General features: G+C 36.7%; 1 protein-coding gene across 1 annotated transcript; it reads left to right on the forward strand.

Moving 5' to 3' along the window:
* Positions 1 to 6448: 6448 nt before the first annotated feature.
* On the forward strand, positions 6449 to 15287 carry srsf3a (serine and arginine rich splicing factor 3a). The gene is made up of 7 exons (XM_068316268.1): positions 6449 to 6565; positions 7200 to 7255; positions 11918 to 12128; positions 12202 to 12339; positions 14384 to 14422; positions 14519 to 14605; positions 14681 to 15287. The coding sequence occupies exons 2-7, from the start codon at positions 7249 to 7251 to the stop codon at positions 14703 to 14705; spliced, it is 507 nt and encodes a 168-aa protein (XP_068172369.1). The 5' UTR covers positions 6449 to 6565; positions 7200 to 7248; the 3' UTR covers positions 14706 to 15287.
* Positions 15288 to 15402: the final 115 nt, after the last annotated feature.

The raw sequence follows: 15402 nt of genomic DNA on the forward strand, positions 1-15402 counted from the left end.
CACACACACACACACACACACACACATCCTAAGCAGGATTGTTGAACCTGCAGCTGACACGCCAAGTGGAAAACACAAAAACCCACTTACACGTGAAGGTGCTCTGGTAGTCAATGAAAACCTTTTGAGATGGTTATTATACAATTGCTGTGTAGTTTAGTTGAAAGTATAAATTGACAAAAAAATGTGCATAAAAGAATGTTTTCAAGTATTGTATGTTTCTTTTTGATTAGACTAATTGCTACTTTGCATTTATAGTGATTTTTACTCGGTGTAAATATGTTTTAATACAGTGAGGTGAAAAAAATGAGGCCCAGTTTCCAATCTCCAATTAGGCAGTGGTACAGCCATTATAACAGGACTCACATGAAATTGTACATGTTAGTCAGTAAAAGATTACCTCTAGTCCTTCTGTGTTACCACAGGAAACTAAGAGAAAGACAAGATGTGACTAAACTCCTAAGGTGGTTGTTAATAAAGTGACATGTTTGCAAGAAATCCGCACAAAACAAGAGAAGATATATCTGACAATATCAAAAGACAAACAAACGGACGAATGGACTACACACGAACACTGACAATTACAATACATCACCGCTTTGAAGGGGGATGTAACAACAGCCTATTATTCTACAAATGCATGTTGTGTATATAATTTGCAACACAAACAAAAATAATATGAGCAGATTGACCGACATGCTGATGCCTATTAGCCCTATTTTTATAAATCACACAAGAACAATAAATACTGTATAAACAAAAGCAAAATGAAATACAGTATACTCACCCCTATTTATCGTAAATACTGTACTATATAATTCAAGAGTATTGATTACTTCCCGCTTCAAAGCGGTGATGTATTGTAATTGTCAGTGTTCGTGTGTTTGTCTGTTGGTCCTTTTGTCTGTTAGTATGTCCACCAAATATCTTCGCAACCGTTGTAGATAGAAAGATGAAACAAAAAGCACATTACTCGGGCAACAAAGGGGATGTAAATGAGATGATGACCTTGACCTGGAGAAAACTAGGTCAAGGTCAAATTTCGACTTTTGTAAACTCAGGAACTGGATAAGATAGAAAGACAAGGGAGAAGGCCAATGTAAGGCCATAGATCAAAGCTACTGCTTTGATCTATCTATGCATTAGCTTTGATCCATGGTCAAAGCTAGTGCATAGCTTTGACCTACCCTGAAAGGTCAAAGCTATGCACTTGTCAGGTACTACTTTCAGGGTACCCTGACCTACCCTTCGTACCGCAGGATGTTGCAGTCTCTGACCTCCTTGTTTGAACTGAGGGTAAAGGCTGGTTAGGTCTTTTTAAATAAAGTAATTTTTTCAAATGTATCAGCATTAACATTTAAGTAAACTTTTGGTCTGCTGTGCATTTGTATTGAGAAGGTAATACATTAGCCAGCACTTTTTGAACCAGATTCAACATTTAATTTTAATACGCAAAGAACATTATGTACATCTTGCACACAATAATATTTTCAAAGCATTAATTTACTTCCTGCCCAACCTATTAGTCTACCCTAAATGCTCCCACCCTGTCAGGAGGTGCGAGAAAACAATGACAGTACTAGTACTCAGGGCCAAAGTGATGATAAGGTGGTGTAATAAAACTGGATCTGGGCATGGCCTTTTTTTGTTGCTGTCATTTGATATGTTAGAAAGTATCATAAGCTTTTTTTTTTTTTTTTACAAGTATGTAATCTGCAGAGAAACAGGAAGAGCTGCTTTAGTGAAACGGAGTAAAAAAAAAAAGAACTAATTTCCATTGAAATGTAGTCACCTAATATCAATAGGTACTACTGCCTATTTTGGCTTCCCATACAATCCACAAAACAAGTACTGTCATAAATAGAATTGCAGGATTAGATATTTAAAGGTAAAATCCCAATGAAGGCTCAGTGTCTTTACTCGGGTACCACTCCCAATGTGTGAACTGACTATTTGAAGTGTGAATATCTGGAAGTACAGTGCATTAATTTTTACATACCAAAAGCGGTGATGTATTGTTATTGTCAGTGTTTGTGTGTTCCATTTGTGTGCCCGTTCATCCGTCCGTTCGTCCATCCGTTTGTTCGTCCGTTTGTTCGTCCATTTGTTCGTCCGTTTGTCCATCAAATATCTTCGCAAGCGCTGCAGATAGAAAGATGAAACAAAAAGCACATTACTTGGGAAGCAAAGGGGATGAAAATGAAATGATCACCTTGACCTTTAGAAAACTAGGCCAAGGTTATACACTGCTTGGCCAAAAAAAAAGTCGCCATCACGAAAAGTCACACCCTCTCATATTTAGCTTTGATTACAGCATGCATTAACTGGGTTATTGTTTTGATAAGTTAATGCAATATCACAAGAGTTATTTCCATCCAATGATGCGATATTTTTTCATATATTTCATCAAGATCTTGCATTTATGATGATGGGGTCTGACCACTATGTAAAGCCATCTCCAGCACTCATTGAGATTCTTCTTTCAAAGAATATAAACGAGTTTAAGGTCTGGACTCTGTGGTGGCCAATCCATGTATGAAAATGATGGCTAATGCTCCCTGAACCTCTCCCTCACAATTTTAGCCCAATGAATCCTGACATTGTCATCTTGGAATATGCCCGTGCCTTTGGAGAAGAAATAATCCATTGATGGAATAACCTGGTCATTCAGTATATTCAGGTAATCAGCTGATCTCATTCTTTGAACACACACTGTTGCTGAACCTAGACCTGACCTGAACGGGCATATTCCAAGATGACAATGTCAGGATTCATTGTTGCAGTCTGTGACTGCCTTGGTTCTAGTTATTCATTATGGCATACTTTTATTTTTTTATTTCTTTTATTTTTTGCTTTAAAAGTCAGATATTTGTGTGTGTTGAATGAGATCTGCAATCAAGGATATACAACATGACCTTCTCCTTCATTGCCAGTTTTTTGTATCCGTTGAAATAGAATCAGTTTGTTCATATATTGACTATATTGGTAATGTCTCGACTGATAGTGCTTTGAGTAAAGAATTCAGAGGGACAAAAGAGGTTTCAATAAAGGAAGGCAGAGATGGGCAGACTAATCACTAGTTCTGACAAATTTATGTGGTCACTTGTTAAATACTAAAATATTCACAAAAGAGAGTTGCGTTTCACTATGGAGAAAATGTCACAAAATGATCATAATGTTATATGAATAATTCCCACAACTTTTCATTGTTTTAGATTTGAAAAAAGATTGTGGACATCGAGTGGGAAGATTTAACATTATCTTGCTGACTGACTGCAGATAAATGCCCTATTGAATGTGTTTGAGATTTATTAGGTTGAAAATTTGAATTTCACGGTGCTTTATCTGCTATCTAAATATCTGCGGTAGAGTTTGAATAGTAACCCTTTTGATAGTGGTTGCAAACACTGTTGAGGAACACTAGTGTGAAAGATCAGCTAAAGTCCCAGTAAAAGTCATAAAATATTTTATGCTTTTTTTGTTCTATTTTTATGATGTGAGGACAACAGCATAAGATGCAGGATGTTTACAACACAACATATTTTATGGCTGCTGCCAACAATAGTGTTCATCGTAATTTTGCATTTAAAAGTATAAAAGCTACAAAAATACAGAATTAGTTCTCATTATGTTTCAAGAAGGATCATTCAAGTGGAAGTATTAAAACTCTATTAAAACTTTATTTCCTAGGCAAATGTGTTGAGGACACCGACAGAGAGCCACTACTGAAGAGAACATGATGATCCTCTTAATTATAAAGATGACACAACACAAGGGAACTTGATTCCGCAAACCAACAGGGATGGCATCAACTGGATGAGTAATCGTCTGAGTAATCAGATACAGGCAGACAGTAGGCTCCACTCACTCATATAATCACATTTGTTCTCAACATGCAAAGCGAAAAAACAAAAAGAAATGTACAGACAGGACAGCTGAATCAAATAACACAAGGACCCACCTGATCTGAACTGACATGCATGAGTAGACATTGTCACATGAGATTTTCTTTCCTTCCTGAAACATCATAAACATCTTGTCTGTTTTTGGTGAAAAAACAACCTAATAAAAAAAGGAAATTATAATTAAAAAAAGGAAATTATATTTACGATCCGGGAGAAGCTTGATGTATAGGTCATACATATAAGTCATACATTTATTCTATAGACCCATAATTCTGAGCTTGAACTGTTTATTACTCATAATAAGAAAGATAAGATGATCCCAAAAAAAATGGGTGCTCTTTATTAAAATAATCAACAAAAGGGCCTTTTGATAATTCCAAAGTTGATAAATTCTGTACAAAAGTACCTAAATCAGATAAACCAGTTGTGAGAGTTTTCCATCTGAATGAGTGTCTTGGTGTAACCCAGAGTAAATGTGTGAGTTCAATCAGGGATGCATGGTGCACAGTCATCAGGAAGTGAAACAGAACAGGATGTGCTGTACTGACCTGAAAAACACTGCTCTGAGTGGTAGCATGAAAATACTATGGCAGCGGGGGATATGGGCAAAGCGACCTTAAATCTTCCTTTAGTGATATAAAAGACAAGTGGTGAGCTCAAGGTTTTAGAAACTCTCTAATGTCAGTAGGCACACTGGGACTAAAGTAAAGCTCAACAATGTAATACACTTTGTTTGTATTCTGGGCATCAGTGTATCTCTGAACTTTTGTTCCCTGAAGAAAGAGTTCACTACATCTGGGTCATGCAAGGAGCCAAAAAGAACCATTTCTCAATGCTGCTGCTGGTGGTGCTGCTGTTTGGCTTTGTTTTTTTACTTGAAATTGAAAAGCATAACTTGTAGTTTGATCTTTTTGGTAGATAAGTTATGATGGCTTCTGTTTCATTGGCTTTCATATTAGGATTTATGAAAGCACAGAGATTACTGAATATACAGCTGAATAGAGGCAATAGTGCATGGATGCATATGAATACAATTTAGTCAATTTCATATTTTAAATTTCAAAGGGAGAATACAGAAGTATTTTGTACTAAAATAATTAGAAAATTTGTCATATTTACTATATAACAAGTATGAAAACACAATGTCAGTGTTACAGTATTTAACTACAATATAGTGGATTATTAAGTTGCTCATCTAAGAGAAAATGATTTCAAACCATTTAATTTTTATGACTCTTAGACAACTTTGTATGATTAAATGCATCTATCTATCTATCTATCTATCTATCTATCTATCTATCTATCTATCTATCTATCTATCTATCTATCTATCTATCTATCTATCTATCTATCTATCTATCTATCTATCTATCTATCTATCTATCCATCCATCCATCCATCCATCCATCCATCCATCCATCCATCCATCCATCCATCCATCCATCCATCCATCTATCTCACAAAAACATTAATTTTCAAATAGAACTGCTGCCTAATGTTTTCTTTCTGTGACGTCTTCCCCTTCCTATTGTAGAAGTGTGTTTTTTATTAACTGCCTAAGCACTGGATTGCACTCATGAATGATATCCAAGATGAATAAAACAGTAGAAGAAATACAGCTGTATACCTTTTTTCCCTCAGTGCTTTAATGTTCAATCCGTGACATTTTATTTTGATAAAATGCATGTTATTTTATTTAAATCCTCCTTATTAAAAAAAATTGAAGAAGACTTCCTTTAACAACATCACAATTCCCAGCTACAAAACATCATGAAAAATAACAACAACAAATCTAAAATGCTGAAACTGAAAAAAGCCATCAACCCAATTTCTAAATAAAATATGTAGCCGTTTATTTAACAAACCACATATCATTTCAAATTTGTTAATTCTAGGTTTAGGGTTTTCATGGTAATAAAATAAATAACGGATGAAATGCATCAACTAAATGCAGATTTCCACTGCAGCGTGGAACAAAGAAATATTAAATAAATATTTTCCATGTTATATGTTTAATTTATTGATATAATGAGAGACAGGTTAAATTACTCTGATCTGATGGGTATAGTGAGTTCTTCCGTTCCGTACTATAAGTTTTATTAGGTTGAAAACACCCAGAGTTTTTTCTCCTGCCTCACGCCCTCAGTGAGCTGGGATAGAACTCCTGCTCCCTGGGACCTGCGAAGCGGTTGTGAAAATGGATGAATTGATTAATTTGTTTTCCACACTGCTTCTTTATCTAGTGTAGTGTTTGCATAGAAAACCATTTGATAGTGGTTGCATACACAGCTGATGTGTATTGCGCTGCATATTAAAGTTTAAAGAACTTGAACTGACAATTATGTTCTAATGTCAAAAACAAATTGCCTATTTTCAAAGGGCATGTGCTCTATATTTTGATTTTAAAGACCATAGGCAATACAAAGATGACTTACTATACTGTATTTAGTGCTCTCAGAGGCCGTTGGTCCATTCCCTTCCACTAGATGGCGGTGTGCAAAGTTAAGGTTCATCTTTAGTTCAGGTCATACAAAGAAGAAGGAGCCGGACCGAGCTGCTTCTGCAACACTACCGGGTTTATACCATCCGAGCTACCGTCAAGAAGGGCGGTGTGGTGATTCGTTTATTTTTAAAAAAAGAAAACTCCATATAGTCAACGGGTGAGTTGCATAGCTTGTGCATTTCGGCCTGCTTGTTTTTACTTTCACATTAGGTGTTTGTATATGTATTCTGATGGACCATCAGTTAGTTTTCTTATTGCTTGTTCGTCGTTAAAATGCTAACGCAAAATTTGCTAGCAACCATACCCTTATAGCTAACACAAATCTAATGGTTGTGTAGCTGCTTTAAAATATCAAACATGAATATTTATTAGCCACGTGAGACTGAAAAATCAGTTTTGTGTTGTAGTTGTGTAAATCGGGCCATTTGTTTTAGAAATAGAAATATCAAACGTTACTTGGGCCGCTAGTAGGCACAAGCTAACGAATCTCACGCTTGGTTCCACGTTGCTAGCTTACATTTTAGCTTAGCGTGCCATTAGAATATAGCTTTATTAGCCGGTTAGCTAACACTAGTTTTAATGGTGTTACGACCGTCACGAATAGCACTTGTGAGCAGGACGTCTGTAGTTTAAGCATACGCGGCACTCCAATGTTGGTATAAGAGAGACGACCGGTTTTAAATCACAGTTGTTAAATATGTTCGACTCTGAATCAGGTAAAAATAATCACTGTCAATTTTCATGTATGTTAAATAGTTATCAGCAGATTACTTAGTGTGATTTCCTTTCAGCGCATCTGTCCGATCATAAGACTTAACCGAGATATCTGGACCTGTTGAAATGGGAGGTAAGGTATATAGGATGGGCAAACAAAAAAAGTTTAAAAAATTTCCCACTTCATCACTACTTTACCACGTATTTATGAATTTCAATGTGCTCTGTTTCATTATTTAAAGGGTATTACAACTTAAATAATATTTGGACGATTACTTTTCATTTTTTCTTACATTGAAAGTATTGAACTAATACAACCCATTAAGCTGTCACTTCATGACAGATGATCTTATCTTACCTGCAGATGTACTGTATTTCAACAATATGCTTATAATTTACAAGTGTCTGCCTTTCTTAAATAGAGTGTGTCTGAACCCTTCAATATAACCCCTAAAATAGTAATCCCATGGTTTAAAATTTATTTCATTTGTATGAAATAAATTTCCACTGTGTGTTTTTTAACTCACAATAACCTGGCAGAAATGTAGAATTTTCAGTTTGCCGTGACCAATTTACATGATATCAACTAAACTCTGGACATTTAAATAAAAATACATATACAGCATGTAGCTGCAAACCTCAAGGAACCTTAGCTCCTCAGGAAAAACAGGCAGCTCCCTGTACACTTCCCTTCCTGTTAACTGCACATCATCCACAACAGCAGTGTCATTGAAACATCTCTGAAGTCTGTATCTACAGTGTGAACGAAAATGGAGCCAAAACATTACCCCGTGGAGCTGCTGCACCAAAATGTCCTGGAATGCAGTAATGCATGAGTGGATGGCTAGATAGTGTTAAATACAAAGATTAAATTAAAGAACATGATCCTAGCCAAAAAACAGACATGTCCAGGTAGGAGTATGTCTATTGCAACAAGTAATGGACAGCATCTTCAATACCTGTATGGTCCTGATATGCAAACTTAGAAAGGGAACAAGATCCTTGGCTATCTTGAGTGTTCAACAATGGAGAGTCTCCCTGGGATTTTAAATACACAGGATGTTTTCTACAGTGGTGGGACCATCTCCATCCATAGGAATATATTAAACCCTCTGGAGAGGGTGGACCTGGACACACCTTCAGTAGCCTTGTGCGTAAACCACTAGGACTCTATGCTTTCCCAAGTGAAAGGCGGCCCATTGACAGCTTCATCAGAAGTGAAAGGTGCTGCATTGTCAAACCTGTTGTGGAACTGGTTGAACATATCGACTTTGTCCACAATTCCTTCCTCATCCTGGTGGCAGTTACTTTTGTAGACTGTGATGTTCCTACCCCGTCTACACCTGACTAGCATTCTTGTTCTCAAGTCGTCTGGCCACCATGTTATACAACCCACTTAAAACCTGCCTTAGTTTTTGCTTAAGGTCTCATTCTACACTAAAGGTCTTAAGGTCTCATTCTACAAAAAATAAGCCTGCCCTTATTCCTCTCTTCGAATGTCATCCATCCATTTTCTTGTAAACAAGGTGACCACAATCATCTTGCCTACAGCCATTTATTCACCTTGCGGTTGTGCTGGAGCCTATCCCAGGAGGCTGTGAGCACAGCTTGGATGAGAAGCCAGCTCATCGTAGAGTGGCAGAAATCTCAGAATATCCTCTTTTCTTAATACAGAATTTAATATAGTCAGTGACTATACTGAAAAGCTTTTTGTGACAATGAATAGCACTTTTCGTAAGGACCGTTGTCAAGTTGAGGCAGAGACCAGGAACAGAACATCAAATACTTGTCTAACTGCAAATTCAGATCTAACCTCTATGAATTATTAAAGAAGTCTGACCAGGGCTGCCCGTTTTTTAATTGGGGACAACATTATTCTTGAGGAAATGATCAGGAGCTTAATTTAAAATTGAGAGAAATATTTATTCACAAATGGACTGTAAAAAGTGCTGCACATACATTCACACTTTGAAGTTAAATTAAAAGTAATGTTAATGCAAAATGTTTTCAAACCTTAAAAGGACATTCAGTTGCTTCTGATTTAATTTGTGAGGGCGCACACACACACACACACACACACACACACACACACACACACACACACACACACACACACAATTGGACAAGATACTTAAGATTTCACTGTAATTTGACAAATATACAAAAAAATATACTTCTTCGAAATGAACTGTCTGAATACTAAGCGCTTCTCAAAAATGTCTGTTGGGAGTTATTCAGGTTAATGGAAATGAATTAAATCAAAATATTTAGTCAAATTCACACATTTTTAGGGGCATGTGTGACCAAAATGCCTGTCTCACATATTTAATTTCCACTTGATGATACAGTGGTATGAAAAAGTTTGGGCACCACTGATAATTTTCCATATTTTACATTATAAATCACTGGTTGTTCGGATCAACATTTTCAGTTAAATATATCATATAGCAGACAAATATAGTAGTAATTGATAAGTGAAATTAAGTTTCTAGAGATTTACAGAAAGTTTGCAATAGTTACTTAAACAAAAGTAGGCCGGTGCATAAATTTGTGCACCCTTGTTTGTTGATTTGAATACCTTTAGCACTAATTAGTGGTACACAAAATTTTTTAAGCAAGCTCATTGACCCTTGACCTGCTTAAAAAGGTGATGCCAATCCTGACAAGGGTATTTATGGTGGCCACTTGTAAGTTGTTGTCCTCTGCATCTTCTCTGAAGAGTGCCAACAGGGGAGCCTCAAAACAACTGTCAAATGACCTGAAAACAAAGATTGTTCATCGTCATCGTTTAGGGAAAGAAGGCAAAAAGCTATCTGAGATTTCAGCTGTCAGTTTCTACTGTGAGGAACGTAGTGAGGAAATGGAAGAACACAGGTACAGTTCTAGTTAGGGCCCGGAGTGGCAGGCCAAGAAAGATCCCAGACAAGTGGAGGCGACAGGTGGTGAGAACAAAGTAAACTCACAGACCGGCTCCAAAGACCTACAACATCGTCTTGCTGCAGATGGTGTCACTGTGCATCGTTCAACTATTCAACACACTTTGCACAAATGGATGCTGTATTGAAAAGCGATTCGGAAAAAGCTTAATGCACATGCCACAAACAGTTGCTTGAGGTTCGCTAAAGCACATTTGGAAAAGCCAGTTGTTTTTTTTGAATGAAGTGCTCTGGACTGATGAAACTAAAATCGAGTTATTTGGACATAACAAGGGGTGGTTATGGCAGACAAAGAAAAAAGTGTTCCTAAACAAACGCTTGCTACCCACAGTAAAATTTGGAGGCAGTTCCATCATGCTGTGGGGCTGTGTGTCCAGTGCAGGTACTGGAAGTCTTGTGAAAGAGGAAGATTGCATGGATTCCAGTCCATATCAGCAGATTCTTGCAAACAACGTTTAAGAATCGAAGACAAAGCTGAATTTATGCTGGGGCTGGATACTTCAACAGGACAGCGACCCTAAACGCTGTTCAAATTCTACTAAGGCATTAATGTAGAGGAACAAGTACAATGTTCTGGAATGGCCACCTCACTCCCGGACCTGAATATTATTTTTAAAAATTGGTGTGATTTAAAGCGGGCTGACCGCGCTGGCAACCCATCAAACTAACCGAACTGAACAGTTTTTTTAAATTCTATAAACTCCAGTTCACTTCTCAAACACCACTGTGTTCATTTGCTACATGATATATTTAACAGAAATTGTTGATCCAAACCACCATTGATTAATAAAGGAAAATCTAGAAAATTATCAGTGGTGCCCAGACTTTTTCATACCACTGTTTATACAGTAGTTAGGGCTGTGGCTGTATGAGTTTTCAGTGACCGACCAATATACTGTATAACCAGAATGGCACTTAACCCTTATTCATAGCGTGCCACAATAAACTGTCATTGAATTCCAGGCCAGCCTGAATGATTTTTAAATATACTACAGGACAAGATAATTTCAAAAGGAAGTTGGCTTATCCCAAGTTAAGTCAGATGGAAACCTAATCAGTCAGCTCTTCAGTGGGGATTAAACTGTTAAAAAAAAAAGTGTGTTACTTGAAACCAAGATTAAAATAAGTTTATGAAATAAACATGGATGCAGAAGACAGGGTTAGATGGAAGCAACTGATTCGCTGTGGCAACCCCTGAAGGGAAAAGCTTAAAGGAAAAGAAGATGAAATAAACTCAATGTCAAATAGTTAAGTCATTTTAAGTCAAATTAGGTTACTGATCAGGTTCTTCAAAGGCACGGACACAGTTAAAACGGTTTTTCCAATACTTGTTAGTGAAGTACAGTACTCCAAACACATGGGAATAAATGAACAGTTTTGAAGCATTCTTAAGAGAGCTGACCAGGCTAAATGATGTCCTGCTACACAGACTGGATGAGGCACCATATGCACTCCTTTTGCTTTCTAAAGCAAAAACACACAAGTGGTTGACACTTCCCTAAACAGGTATAGATTTGAATTTGGACTTGGCAGACAAATGTAAAAGGACATGGAACAAGATCAGGGCCTGCAAGTACTTAAACTGAACTTGCAGATTTAACATTTTCCTCACTGCATAGCTTGAATTAAATAGCTAAATTTAGTTGGAAAAATAAACCTTAGTTCTTTTGAAACATGTATTTGACGCCAAAAAAAGTAAAAATGTGAATTTATTATGTTGTTGTAGAATTTAACCAAATTTGTACTGTGTACTTTCAGCTTCAAGTCATAAAGTAATAATGTTTAAGTATTAAGCAAATTAAATGTAATTATACATATACAACATCCGTTGTATTAATGTTTGTGTCTTATTCTTTTAGACCCTGCTCTTCATAGGGATTGTCCCCTTGACTGCAAGGTTTACGTTGGAAATCTAGGAAACAATGGAAACAAGACAGAGTTAGAAAGAGCGTTTGGATACTACGGTTCTTTAAGAAGTGTTTGGGTTGCCAGGAACCCCCCAGGCTTTGCTTTTGTTGAGTTTGAAGATCATAGAGATGCTTCTGATGCTGTGAGAGAACTGGACGGAAGGTAGTACTCAGTACAATATTCCCTTGTTTGCACTTCTTTTAACTGTCCAACTAATGGTAAGCATTTTGTTTAGATCCATCTGTGGCTGCCGAGTGCGTGTTGAGTTATCCACTGGACAAAAACGTTCTAGGAGTCGTGGTCCTCCTCCAGCCTGGAATAGACGTCCTCGTGGTGAAGACTTCAGGCGACGTAGTCCTCCAGTCAGACGCAGGTATGCATTTTCTTGTTAAAAATTTAATTTTATCTTGACAGTGTTTCTCGAACACAGCAGTTATATAGATTATGTACATCCCCTGCAAACCTCAAACATAGATTGTTTTCGCTTTTTTTTTTAAACCAAATTTAAGTGAGCTTGTCTAAGGTGTTCAAATGTAGGGACCTCTCCTGCGAGCAAAAATAATCTCTACTCTCAGACCTATTAAAATCTTTCAACCTTCAAACCAAACCAAGTAGGAGGTGAGGTTTAGATTGTTTGAACTCTTTGCTGTAGATCATGTTAGTCAGGTTCTTTTAAGATGAACATGCATTCAAATTTATTTAACCGGTATCTAATTTGTATATCTGTATGCCTAAGGATTTGATATGTTAATGGCACATAATATTCCCATGTTAAGTTGAGGGACACATCTTGAACAACTTTGTATGATTTCGGGGTTATTTTGTCAGTGCCAGTTGTTTTCACTGCTAAATCTACAGTCTTATATGATCATATGACTATTTTTTAAATTCTAATTTTACATCTGTAAAAAGCTCCACAAGACTGACGTTACTTTGCAGCAACATCTTTAAAGGCAGTTAGCACCCGATCATCCATCAAACAAATTCTTTCTAGAATTACTTTATGCAGGTATAAACTTTGTTTTCTTTCTGAGTTCAGTTGACATCTATTAATAAAACTGAACCCCGTTGCAGAGTCACCACCACGCTTCTCACCATCTGAATCAGTCAACTAGTCCTCTTTCAGCATCATGTGACTGCTGACCAGGCTGGTGTTGTCACATGACCCAGGCGCACCACCAGTCGTCAGGTTCCACCAACCTATTGGTTCCTGAGCATGCAGTTCCCAGCATCCTCCTCCTCTTCTTCCTCCAACCTTAAACCAATCAACAGCGGTCCACTTCACATAATCAACCAGTCAGCGTCTTTACTGTTGTTATTCTCCACACAACTACTGTGTCAACGGGAACAGCCCTTGGCTTACATCCCTACCCATCTTTCCCCCCAAAAAAGGCAGGGAAAATCTACAACCATCCCTTCCAACCAGCCACCAAGCAACTTCATATCGCCAACATTTGCATCATGTGGCAAATGCTCTCTACAATTCGACCTCCCTCACCATCAGTCTGGCTTCCTTGCGCCATTTCTATCTTGTCCAAATCCCCTAAAATAGTAAGTTGCTTTTATCCTGCTCTTTGTAGTATTTATGGTTAATTTAGATTTCAAAACTGTTTGACAGTTTGTCCCTCGGCAGTTATGTAACTGAGAAATTTTAGTGCAGAGCTGCAGAAACCTAGAGATTAAAGGTTGTGGCGAAGGAACTTTGTCATCACTCAATTTTTTTATTTTTATTTTTTATTAAAACTGGTGTTTGTAATTGTGCTGTTGAATGCATTTTCATGACTCGACATTAAGTCAACTTGAATGTTAATGATTGGAAATATGCATTTTTTGAATGTTCTCCTATTTTCATTCCTTTCCAAGAAATATCACCTCAAGTGCCCCAGTTTCCAGCATTCTGACCTAAATATTCAGTTTACCAATGTTTCAGTGATTGACTCAAAAGACCTCTTACCTGAATTTTTTAATCCAGGTTTGTTTGAAGTGAAAGTTAAGTGAATTACAGTACAAGAGCAACTTATTTTTAGGAGGGTTTTTGTCTGAGCTTTATCACAGGAAAAGGTATTATTGATGGATTTTTTTTTACCAGTTTGCTATAATTATTTAACTGTAACATATTTTATGTGGTGTTTGTTCCATGCAACCCTTAATGTCGAGCCCTGATTTTGTTTGACCTGAAATCTGACTTCATGATTGGACAAAGTTTCCTTTAAATGAGTTGGTTCTGATGCAGTTCATGACTGCGTATTATTCCTCTATTAACAGGCAAGGAACTACGTGTAATCACGTTTCCATGAGTAACCCATGTTTCTTTAAGGATCACGAATACCAGAGGGTACATTAATGATACGAAGAGTTTAACTGTCTTTTCTTGGTGTTTTTTTTTTTTAACAAAAAACAAAACATCTACACTCAAGATCCCCGAAGAAGAGGAGCATGAGCCGCAGTCGCAGCAGGTACGCTTTAAACAACAGTTTATGATTTGCACTGACTTGGATTATCAACAGTATCTTCGATAATTCATTGACATTGTTCTTGACTTTGTTAACCAGGTCTCTTTCAAGAGATAGACGCCGCTATCGGTCTCTCTCCAGAGAAAAGAATCATAAGAGGTCAAGATCCTTCTCCAGGTCAAGGAGGTAAGTTTAAGCATTGTTGTATAATACAATACTGTATTATAATATAATACTGTGCCTTTATTACTCTTTTTTCAGTCGTTCCCCTAGTGACAGGAAATGAAGACCCAAAGTGATGATTCATCTGCAGGATCCTGCTGTAGTTTGGGAAAATAAAAATTTTTAGTCACTTTTTTTTTTTTTTTTTTTTAAGACTAGTTGCCAGGTGAAAACAACCTACTGGCCATGTTACATAAGTTGTCATGGCAATAATTTCCCAATTTACAGGAACAGTTTTTAATTTGAATTTAATATAAAACATAAAACAAAATCTGTCTTGATATTTTGAATGGGATACTGAATTCAGTTTTTGCATTACCAACCTGTTTTTTAACTGTTGAATTAAAGTTACTTCAATGTTTTTACTTGTTTATTTCTTTTGTTTTTTAATTAGTAGTTGACTCTTAACTTAGTGCCAGATGGTTATGTTAGTACTTTATTCCGGTGACTTGCAAAAATGGTGTAAATACTGGTTCTTTTATTTTTAGGCTACTCTTAAAATGTATAACTTCATCTGTAATCAGTATTTTACGTAAATCACTTTTGCAAAAGAAACCATTATATTCCAATATGCTTGCTTCGCCTGACATTTTGTGCTGATGCAGTTAAACAACTTGATCATTAAATGTGTCTCCATCATGACAGATTCCTCATTGTCCAGATTATTTTCTCTTGAAGAGTTCTGCAGCCCTTACCAAAGATTATAATCAGACCTTAATATGAAAAATGTATGTATTTTTTTACTTCTGGTTATATCTGTT

The sequence above is a fragment of the Antennarius striatus genome, chromosome 5, assembly GCF_040054535.1.
Source record: "Antennarius striatus isolate MH-2024 chromosome 5, ASM4005453v1, whole genome shotgun sequence".
NCBI lineage: Eukaryota > Metazoa > Chordata > Actinopteri > Lophiiformes > Antennariidae > Antennarius > Antennarius striatus.